This window comes from Elephas maximus, chromosome 2 (genome assembly GCF_024166365.1).
Source record: "Elephas maximus indicus isolate mEleMax1 chromosome 2, mEleMax1 primary haplotype, whole genome shotgun sequence".
Taxonomy (NCBI): domain Eukaryota; kingdom Metazoa; phylum Chordata; class Mammalia; order Proboscidea; family Elephantidae; genus Elephas; species Elephas maximus.
In genome coordinates, this window is record NC_064820.1 from 127,932,205 (window position 1) to 127,944,348 (window position 12,144).

General features: G+C 35.6%; 1 protein-coding gene across 1 annotated transcript in view; it reads right to left on the minus strand.

Moving 5' to 3' along the window:
• The window catches only part of ADAMTS19 (ADAM metallopeptidase with thrombospondin type 1 motif 19), a 307,911-nt gene that overhangs the window by 67,195 nt on the left and 228,572 nt on the right, over positions 1-12,144 (minus strand). The window contains exon 15 of the mRNA XM_049873149.1: positions 8,564-8,684. Within this exon, the coding sequence (XP_049729106.1) occupies positions 8,564-8,684 (121 nt within the window). The remainder of the gene's footprint in view (positions 1-8,563; positions 8,685-12,144) is intronic.

Sequence of the window (12,144 nt, forward strand, 5' to 3'; positions counted from 1 at the left end):
GTCTGGATTCTCAATTCTGCTCCATTGGTCTATGTATCTGTTGTCATACCAGTACCAGGCTGTTTTGATTACTGTGGCAGTATAATAGGTTGTAAAATCAGGTAGAGTGAGGCCTCCCACTTTGTTGTTCTTTTTCAGTAATGCTTTACTCATCCAGGGCCTCTTTCCCTTCCTTATGAAGTTGGTGATTTGTTTCTCCACCTCATTAAAAAATGCCGTTGGAATTTGGATCAGAATTGCATTGTATCTATAGATGGCATTTGGTAGAATAGACATTTTTACAATGTTAAGTCTTCCTATCCATGAGCAAGGTATGTTTTTCCGCTTATGTAGGTCTCTTTGGTTTCTTGCAGTAGTGTCTTATAGTTTTCTTTGTATAGGTCTTTTACCTCTCTGGTAAGATTTATTCCTAAGTATTTCATCTTCTTGGGGGCTACTGTAAATGGTATTGATTTGGTGATGTCCTCTTTGCTGGTGTAGAGAAATCCAACTGATTTTTGCATGTTTATCTTGTATCCTGATACTCTGCTGAACTCTTCTGTCAGTTTCAGTGGCTTTCTTGAGGATTATTTAGGGTTTTGTCTGTATAAGATCATGTCATCTGCAAATGGAGATACTTTCACTACTTCCTTGCCAACCTGTATGCCCTGTATTTCTTTATCTAGCCTAATTGCTCTGGCTTGGACCTCCAGCATAATTTTGAATAAGAGTGGTGATAAAGGGCACCCTTGTCTAGTTCCCAATCTCAAGGGGAATGCTTTCAGACTCTCTCCATTTAGGATGACATTGGCTGTTGGCTTTGTATAAATGCCCTTTATTATGTTGAGGAATTTTCCTTCTATTCCTATTTTGCTGAGAGTTTTTATCATGAATGGGTGTTGAACTTTGTCAAATGCCTTTTCTGCATAAATTGATAAAATCACATGATTCTTGTCTCTTGTTTTATTTATATGATGGATTACACTAATGGTTTTTCTAATGTTGAGCCATCCCTGCATACCTGGTATGAATCCCACTTGGTCATGGTGAATTATTTTCTTGATATGTTGTTGAATTCTACCGGCTAGAATTTTGTTGAGGATTTTTGTATCTAAGTTCATGAAGGATATAGGTCTATAAATTTCTTTTTTTTTGTGGTGTCTGTACCTGGTTTTGGTATCTGGGATATGCTGGCTTCATAGAATGAGTTTGGGAGTATTCTGTTCTTTTCTATGCTCCAAAATACCTTTAGTAGTAGTGGTGTTAACTCTTCTCTGAAAGCTTGGTAGAACTCTGCAGTGAAGCTGTCACGGCTAGGGCTTTTTTTGGGGGGCGGGGGGTGTTTTGATTACCTTTTCAGTCTCTTCTTTTGTTATGGGTCTATTTAGTTGTTCTACCTCTGTTTGTGTTAGTTTAGGTAGGGCAGTGTGTTTCTAGAAATTCATCCATTTCTTCTAGGTTTTTAAATTTGTTAGAGTACAATTTTTCATAGTAATCTGATATGATTCTTTTAATTTCAGTTGGGTCTGTTGTAATGTCGCCCATCTCATTTCTTATTTGGGTTATTTGCTTCCTCTCTTGTTTTTCTTTTGTCAGTGTGGCCAATGGTTTATCACTTTTGTTAATTTTTTCAAAGAACCAACTTTTGGTCTTGTTAATTCTTTCAATTGTTATTCTGTTTTCTATCTCATTTAGTTCTGCTCTAATTTTTATTATTTGTTGTATTCTGGTGCCTGAGGGTTTCTTTTGTTCCTCTGTTTCTATTTGTTCAAGTTGTAGGGATAATTCTTTGATTTTGGCCCTTTCTTCTTTTTGTGTCTGTGCACTTATTGATATAAATTGACCTCTGAGCACTACTTTTGCTGTGTCCCAAGGGTGCTGATAGGAAGTGTTTTCATTCTCATTGGATTCAATGAATTTCTTTATTCCATCCTTAATGTCTTCTATAGCCCAGTTGTTTTTGAGCAGGGTATTGTTTCTTTTTACCACTTTTTCTGTTATTGATTTCTACTTCTATGGCCTTACGGTCAGAGAAGATGCTTTGTAATATTTCAATGTTTTGAATTCTGCTAAGGCTTGCTTTATGACCTAATGTGGGGCCTATTCTAGAGAATGTTCCATGTGCACTAGAAAAGAAACTATACTTAGCTGCTGTTGGGTGGAGTGTTCTGTATATGTCTGTGAGGTCAAGTTGGTTGATTGTGGCACTTAGATCTTCTGTGTCTTTACTGAGCTTCTTTCTGGATGTCCTGTCCTTCACCGAAAGTGATGTGTCGAAGTCCCCTACTGTTATTGTGGCGCTATCTCACCTTCCAATGCTATTAGAGTTTGTTTTATGTATCTTGCAGCCCTGTCATTAGGTGCCTAAATATTTAATATGGTTATATCCTCCTGGTATATTGTCCCTTTAATCATTATGTATTGTCCTTATCTTTTGGCGTCGATTTAACTTTAAAGTCTATTTTGTCAGAAATTAATATTGCCACTCCTGCTCTTTTTTGATTGTTGTTTGCTTGGTATATTTTTCCATCCTTTGAGTTTTAGCTTGTGTCTCTAAGGTGTGTCTCTTGTAGGCAACATACAGACAGATCATGTTTTTTAATCCATTCTGCCACTCTCTGTCTCTTTATTGGTGCATTTAGTCCATTTACTTTCAACGTCATTATGGATAGGTAGAAATTTAGTGCTGTCATTTTGATGTCTTTTTTTGTGTGTTGTTGACAGTTTCTTTTTCCCACTTAATTTTTTGTGCTGAGAGGTTTATATTGTTGTTGATTGTGTTTCTGCTGAGTCTCTATTTTTTTCTTGCATTTTATTTTAATGTGTAGGTTAGTCTCCATTGTGGTTACCTTAATACTTACCTCTATTTTTCTAAGTTTAAACCTAACTTTTATTTCTTTATATCACCTTGTCTTCCTCTCCATTTGAAAGATCTATGACTACATTTTTTAGTCCCTCTTTATTGTTTTAATGTTGTCTTCTTTTACATAATAACATCGCTGTTTCCCTGTTGTAAGCATTTTTTTATCTTGATTTATTTTTGTGATTCCCCTGTCTGGGTTGACATCTGATTGCTCTGTCCAGTGTTCTAGTCTTGGCTTGATACCTGATATGATTTATCTTCTAACCAAGGAACTTCCATTGGTATTTCTTATAGTTTTGGTTTGGTTTTTATGAATTCCCTAAACTTCTGTTTATCTTAAAATGTCCTAATTTCACCTTCATATTTAAGAGACAGTTTTGCTGGATATATGATTCTTGGCTGGCAGTTTTTTTCCTTCAATGATTTATATAAGTCATCCCGTTGCCTTCTTGTCTGCATGGTTTCTGCCGAGTAGTCTGAGCTTATTCTTATTGACTCTCCTTTGCAGGTGACTTTTCATGTATCCCTAGTTCCTCTTAAAATTCTCTCTTTGTCTTTGGTTTTTACAAGTTTGATTATAATACCTTGGTGACTTTCTTTTAAAATCTACCTTATGTGGAGTTTGATGAGCATCTTGGATAGATGTCTTCTCATCTTTCACAATATCAGGGAAGTTTTCTGCCAACAAATCTTCAACAATTCTCTCTGTATTTTCTGTTATTCCTCCCTGTTCTTGTACTCCAAACACTCATAGGTTATTTCTCTTGATAGAATTCCACATAATTCTTAAGGTTTCTTCATTTTTTAAAATTCTTTTATCTGATTTTTCTTCAAACATATTGATGCCAAGTGCTTTATCTTCAAGCTCACCAACTCTGCCTTCCACTTGCTCAATTCTGCTCTTCTGAGTTTCTATTGAGTTGTCTAATTCTGTAATTTTATTATTAATCTTCTGAATTTCTGATTGCTGTCTCTCTAGGGATTCTTGCATCATATTAAATTTTCCATCATGTTCTTGAATAACCTTTTTAATTTCTTCAACTGTTTTATCTGTGTGTTCCTTGGCTTGTTCTACGTATTGCCTGATCTCCTTCCTGCTGTCTTGGAGGGTTCTGTATATTAATCTTTTGTATTCTGCATCCAGTATTTCTAGGAAGGCACCTTCATCTAGAAGATCTCTTGATTTTTTGTTTTGAGAGCTTTTTGAAACGATCATGGTCTGTTTCTTTATGTGATTTGATATTGATTGTTGTCTCTGAGGTATCTATAAGTTATTGCATTAGTTTATTTTATGTTTGCTTATTATATCCTAGCTTCTTGCTTTGTTTTGTTTTGGTATGCCCAAATAGGTTGCTTGAGTGAGGTAGCTTGATTATTTTCACCTTTGAAGCTCTGACTTTTTGTCACCAGATGACTAGAGCTGTTATCAGATATATCCATCTAGGAGTTGAATGGATTCAACTCAAGTGTCCAGGTAGCTGGTCATCAAGTGTGTGGCACAGGCTCTGTCCTACAGCCTTAGAGGGGCAGGGGTGATTGGTGTAGGTACCGGTATCTGGTTGCAGCAGGTGGTCACCCTCTGAACAAGGCAGGGGGTTGAGAACCATCCCCTGAGTGTCTGTGAGGAAAGCCCATCCTTGTTCCCTAGAGCATACAGGTGGGTGGGTTCTGCTGACGGACCTTGGGCACCCAATGCTTTTGACCGTAATGGCTGGGAGGTACCAGTTATCATTGGACCCCTGTTGTGGGTTGCTGGGTGACCTGAGTGGAGCCACCAGTCATTAGGCCCTTGACGTATAGGGTCGCTATGAGTCAGAATCGACTCGACAGCACTGGGTTTGGTTTTAGTTTGGTTTGGTGGGTAGGTGACGTTAACAGGCAAAGTGGTGTCAAATATCAAACCACCACACTGCTGAAATGGTTGCAGTCTAGCAGCCTACTCTTAACCATTCCGCCACCAGAGTTTCCAAAACCCATTGCCATGGAGTCGATTCCAACTCATAGTGACCCTATGGGACAGTGCAGAACTGCCCGATAGGGTGGTAAAGTAGAGGATCAGCGAAAAAGAGAAAGACTGTTAATGAGATGGACTGACACAATCACTGCAACAATGGGCTCAAACATAGCAATGACTGTGAGGCTGGCAAAGGACCGGGCAGTGTTTTGTTCTGTTGTTCATGGGGTCGCTATAGTCAGAACAAACTCAATGGCACCTAACAACCACAACAATTGTCTAGCTTAGAAGCTGGGACATGATGCCAATGATTTTGATCTCAATAAGTTTGATCCTCATATTGAACAATTTATTTTGTACAGAGGAAAATCCTATCTTATAATAAGAGATCTCATTCTTAGTTAGCCATCTTAAAAGCTAATAGCAACCATCATCTTCATGATAGTAACAATGATAAATACCACATTTTGAACAACTGCTATGTGCTAATCACTATTCCAGGTACATTACATAAATTATTACATTTAAACATGTGGTAACATCCAAGGTAGATATTACATTTATAATGTATTATAATCAGCTGACCCATGCTTTGAACTCAGATATATCTGATTCCACTATGTGCTTCTTGTTATGATTCACTGCTACTGTCTCATAAAACAAAATAGACAACACTCCCACTGGTTTGGCAAACAAACAAACAAAAACTCCAAGAGCATGTCCTCCTTATGCAGGGTGAATGTCATCATCTTCTTATACCAAGAATAATACATTTTATGCACATTTTGCTCTTAACTAACAAAAAATTAACTAACATACACTGATAAACAACTATAGAGTTCCACAAATGGCCAAATACACAATTTCCCTTTTATTAACTTAAAAAAATGATCTCCTGGCTAGGAAGGTTATAATGAAAAGACATGACAGATATACTATGAAAAAGAAAACCACACATATAACTTCTTAAGTTTATTTTCTAGCTCCAACAAAAATGATTTAGCAAATTCTAAATTTAGCAGAGGGACTGGAAACACCCACATGTGTCTGCATATATGTTGCTCATGCAATTATACAGTGTACATGGCCAACTGGACCAAATAGGCTGCAATTCCTTCAAGAAATTCTAGAAAGCCCATAAACTAAAGGGATGAAATGGTCTCAAGAGGAATGAACACAACATTCCTAAAGTCAAAATAGATGAGGCCCATGATAAAATTATGGCTCATACAGAATTTTTTAATGTGAAAGTTCTCAAAAATGTAATATTTTATTACTAATTAATTTAACTAACATCAATGGATTAAGCCTTGTGCTTGAACAAAAATAGCCATGGTGTTTTTCCTCACTTAGCTTAAAGTCTAGTGAGGAAGGCAAACCAATACATCTAAAATTACCAATGTAATTAGAACTATACCTTAGGACACACCTATAGTGAGCATTGCCAAACTAGTCACAGTGACAGGAGGTACAGGTTGTTTAGAAAATATTTTCCTAAAGAAGTGATATTTGAGCTAAAATCTAGTGATGTCTAGGAATTAACCAGGCAGAGCTAAGAGGAAACTGACAGACTACATTTGTGGATTTGAAATGTTAGGATGGAGCGTGGCCAAACTGAAGACTTGTAAGAAATGCAGAGGAAGTCTAATTAACCATGTGCAATATAGCAGATGACACAACCTTGCTTGCTGAAAGTGAAGAGGTCTTAAAGCACTTACTGATGAAGATCAGAGACTACAGCCTTCAGTATGGATTACACCTCAACATAAAAAAAAAAAAATCCCCACACCTGGACCAATAAGCAACATCATGATAAAGAGAGGAAATTTTGAAGCTGTCAAGGATTTCATTTTACTTGGATCCACAACCAAAGCCCATGGAAAAGGTATTCAAGAATATAAAGGACATATTAAAACATTGGATAAATCTCCTGCAAAAGACCTCTTTAAAGTGTTTGAAAGCAAAGATGTCACTTTGAGGACTGAGGTGTGCCTGACCCAAGCCATGGTATTTTCAGTCACCTCATATCTTCCCTCTGAGCAATGTAAAACTAGGAAGAAAGTGATGTTACTCCCTGATATTGCTAATATTTTAGGCACCTCAGACATTGTCTAAGTAACAGATGCCATTAAAATAACTTACCTAAAGCAAACAAAGGAACAAAACAAAAGCACGAATTTAAGTGCAATAAAAATAGAGAGGGTTTGAGGGAGAAATCAGGGGATAAATATATCTACCTAACTACAGTCAGAATAGAAATTATTAGGTTCTTTTAACAGTATTTCTGTTTTCTATGATTAGTGATAAAATAAAGTGTTTTTACAATTTAACAAAGACTTCAGCGCTGAATGTTATCAGTATTCTCCAGCTGTTTACATGCATATTAAATCATTAAGACTATTCTATAAAAATTCTAATATTTTTCAATTATTTCCATCTTTCAGATTTCATTTAAACTGCTGCAGTCTAAAAACGTCTCCCATAACAATCAAACTGAAAAAGCTTATTATAACTACATTGCTTAGTTGAAAGTCTGGGAGCCTGTTATAGCTAAGTAAGTCTTTTCTAAATGAGTCCTGGCAGATTTTGACTTGTGCCACCTGTCACCTTTTTCACAGCTTTGGAGAGTGAGATTTTGATCTGCAATTTACCCTGGGCCTTAGTTATTTTTAGGATTCAAGAACTTCAGGCTCGCTTATCTCTTATTCTGCTGAGGAGAAACAAAAGGTGAGATTCACCCTTTAGAAGGCTCTGACTAATTTCCTTTCCTGAAGAACTCTTTTATCTCAAATGAACTCAGTTTTCCTGGTTAGTCGAACATAAAGGGCTTGCTCTTTCTATCAAAACTAATACCTATTTTGGTCTCAGGTTTTATGGTATACTTTTTCAACAAGAAACGAATTTATACTAGAAAAAATTTTATATTTGTAATAAAGTATATTAATGATGATGTAAATAGAATCAAAAATGCTAAAATTGTTCAACAAATACATGTCCAGGTAACAGACTATTGTGAAGCAGAAAGTGTTTGCTTCTTTCCAGTAGGCTTGAGGACCTGAGTATAAAGTATTTTCTATAATAAATATTTCCGGATCTATATTTCAGCATACATAATATCACTTTTTCTTGTAGATGATCTTAAACATTACAATACATATGCCATGATTTTATCCTCATATCTCCTGAGTATTATTACACCAATTTACATGAGAAAAGAAAATAAGTGCAGATAAGTTTCTGCTCTTAGTGTATTGGGAACATCGTTCTGCAACTTCTGACCCCCCTCTGTTATATGTTCTACCATGCAACACTGCCATAGACTCATTGTTTCAAAAAACAGATTCCCTTAAAATTTAGTTGAAATGTTAAGAAAAACGTAGAAAGTGGTAAGCTGAAAACCTGAAGAGTAATATTGTCAATAGTTGCTTTAGGCTGTTACAAATCATTATTTTCTGTTAAACATGAGAGTTTGTATTGGAGAATAAATTCTGTAGAAACCTGATAACATTAGCCAATGCAAATTAGATTATTCCCTTGCTGCTCTAACTTACTAGATGCACAACAGATGACTTCATATTTTCATTATTGGGAAATCAGCTTGTTAGAATTTCTGGCTCATATCACATGTATTGTATGTCATCTCCAAAAATCATTCAATATCCATTGTGAAAGTCTTCCACAGAATCAGAACTGAGATTTCTAAATGAAGTTCGAAGTAATCTCTGTCCCCCAAAGACTTCGGGGATAAAGAATAAAAAAAAAATTACCTGCTCCTCTGGTGTGATTGAAATCGCCTTTAATGATTTTGCATGACTTTCCATTGCCATTGCACACACCACAATGATCTTCCCTCGCAAGAGACCCTAATAAACCATCGCAGCCAACTTTCTGCAACAAAAGAATGACAGTATATCAAAAGGTGAGTTGTTCCTACTATTAATTTAAGGCAAACCTAGTCTCTACAAACAATGCTTATATCATTGATAAACTAGTAAATTGTCATATCCTCTGGTGTAAACTAATATAGCAAGCTCTTGTCTAATAATTATGTCTAATAATATAATCTGTAAAATGACCAAACAGTAGGATAGAGATTTTTCTTACATTAAGCATTAAATTATATCCAAAGTAATTACAGAAAAATAATATTATTGAGAAAAATGAAATCTATATAAATCTCAAAGGAAACCACATTTCTATTAAATATAACATGATTCATCTAATTCATTCTACTCAACACAGAATAGATGTATTTCACTATATGGATGGCTGCAATGCAGAATACTAAACATTAAATATTAACTTTCTGAAAAATTTAACAAACACTCATTTTCACTACAGTTCACTAATCAACCAGTATCCCCATCTCTTTTGGTAGCCAGCAAATGAAGAAAGGAGAGCCAGAAAGTATTATAAGTACTGCTCCTGGCCTGCGGCTGCTATAATGAAATATGAACAGGTGAGGAAGTAATTTTGTATGCTCCCAGAAGAACTCTGTTAGTATGAATCTTCTGATATTAAGTCCATTGATTCATTTCTACTGACTACTGTTTGTCTCACATTGATTTTCAGAAAATATGGTATTTTGTGAAGTTCTGCATACTCAAAGAGCAGAATTTACTGTGTTGATACAATCAGAAATAGTAGGATTACACATTTACCCTTAAATAAGAAAGATCTGGAAGAGATTGACGATACATCCACTTACAAGTCTCAATTATTTTAGTGGAACCTCTTTTTTTTTTTTTTTAAATACTGAATAAAACAAAACAGGGTTTGTTCCTTTGGTTAGTGTTGGTGGTGTTGGGGTGGGGGAACCCAGTGGATCACAAAATGCAGCTGTAGAAACAATATCCTGAGAGCAAAAATCACATTGAAACTGCATAATATAGCCAGCCTGTCTTTTGTCAAGGGGGACAGATCAGTGTCAAGAGGTCAACAAAGCAAATGAAGTGGAGGACAACTCTGGTCACCAAGTCAAAGCTTATTTGGGAGAAATAAAAAGAATGTCTGCATGAAAGAAGTAGCTACCACAGGAAGTGCTCAGAACACAACAAAGGCATGTGAAGAGGACACTTAGCAGGATCCACCAAAAGGACTGCGAACCCAAGGGTGAGAAAAAAACAATTTCCCTTCATGTACAAAGGAAGAAAAAATTAGAATAGAGCTTAGGAGAGATTTCAAAATGATAAAAGGACCTTCATTGCTTCATCCCTAGCACCCAGCTTGTTCCTTGGCAAATAGTAAGAGTAAAATAAATAGTAGTTAAATGAATGAATAAATTGGTACTTAGTAGTTCCTTAGTTTTTTTTTAACTCTTCTAACTGGGGTATTGCAAGCATAAATATAAAGCAAGATATAGACATATATGTCACAGTTCAATAATCTCTTTTTTTCTTTTTTTGAGATAAAATTTGCATAAAAATTAACCATGTTAAAGTGTACAATTCAGTACATTTAGTACATTCACAATATTGCACAACTATCACCTCTTTCTAGTTCAGAAATATTTTCATCACCCCAGAAGGAAGCTGTGTATCCATTACACTGACATTCTTCTATGGGTAGCCCTGCAAACCACTAATCTGGTTTCTGTCTCTATGGATTTATCTATTCTGGATATTTAAATAAAAGCATACAGTATCTGACCTTTTGTGTCTGGCTCTTTCACTTAGCATAATGATTTCAAGGTCCATCCACGATGAATCATGTATCAGTAATTCATTGCTTTTTAAGGTTGAGTAATATTCTTTTGTAAGGATATACCACATTTTGTTTATCCATTCATCTGTTGATGGACACTTAGGTTGTTTTCACCTTTTGGCTATTGTGAATGGTATTGCCATGAATATTCATGTACACATGTTTGTTTGAATATGCATTTCCAATTCTTTTGGGTACACACCTAGGAGTGGAATTGCCGAGTCATATGGAAGCTCTATGTTTAGCCTTCTGAGAGACTGCCAAACTATTTTCCAAAGCATCTGCACCATTACCCATAAACATATGAGGGATCCAATTTCTCCACTTCCTCACCAACACTTATTTTCCAACTTTTTTATTATAGTCCTTGTAGTGCCAGCCTATAAAGTGGTATTTTATTGTGGTTTTGATTTGAATTTCCCTAATGAATAATGGAGTTAAAACATATTTTCATGTAAATAACCATATATTTTTAAGATAGAAATTGAAGGTTTTGTATTTTATAAGTGGTACTTTCAAGTATCCCTACTTATCAAAATACGCTCACATAAACCCAAAAGTTTGTAAATTAAAAAGGCAACACCATTTAACTGGTGGCCAATATCTGAAGTACCAGTGGCACACTGGAGACAGGCAGGTAACATAGTAACACAGGGTGAAGCTTTCCTCATCCTTTTCAGTGATGGAAGCTTCACAGAGCCAAATTGGATCTCCAGAAGATACCTGTTTTCAATTGCTCTCCTTCATCCAGCCATCAAGTTTAGAATTCTGCTATATATTTTGTGATAAAACAAAACATTCTAGGCAAACCTGATATACAGAGGGTTCTCATTAAAAAAAGGCATGCTTTTAATTATATTGAAAGACTGAATGAAACACTTTAGTTAAAAAGCCAGGATCCTGAATTATTCCAGTGTCATCAGAAGTCACCAGTCATTTCATAGGACTCTAATTATAATATTCAGATTCAAATAGCATGTGGCAGATTTTTTGATGTTGTCGTTCTGTCATTTTAATGTCTAGCCAGGGACTCTGTAGAATATCTGGATTACACAATACTGTTAAGTGAAAAGCATAGCCATTTAGGCTATTATATTTGGCATATACAGTTACAAAAATAATTTTTGTTTAAAAACACATTCATTGAAGACTTACACTGATTTGACAGATTTACATATAATGCTGAAATAAACTTTAAATCTTTTATTACATAACAGGTAGTTCTGAAAACAAAATGTACATAGGTAAAATATCTGCAATGATTTTTTATAGATAAATAAAAAATCGTATTTCAGATTACTGCCATATTGTGCTAAAAAATAAAGGAAGTTGATATGTAATTATAAAGTTTCTGAGGTTAATGGTATTACACAAGATTCTGTGCTTTAAATTTTATAGCATACTCCACCTGGAGCAAAGGAGAATGAAGAACACCAAAGACACAAGCTAATTCTGAGCCCAAGAGACAGAAAGGGCCACATAAACCAGAGACTACATCAGCCTGAGACCAGAAGAACTAGATGTTGCCCGATTACAACTGATGACTGCCCTGACAGGGAACACAACAGAGAACCCCTAAGGGACCAGGACAGCAGTGGGATGCACACCTCAAAATCTCTTAAAAAGACCAGACTTAATGGTCTGA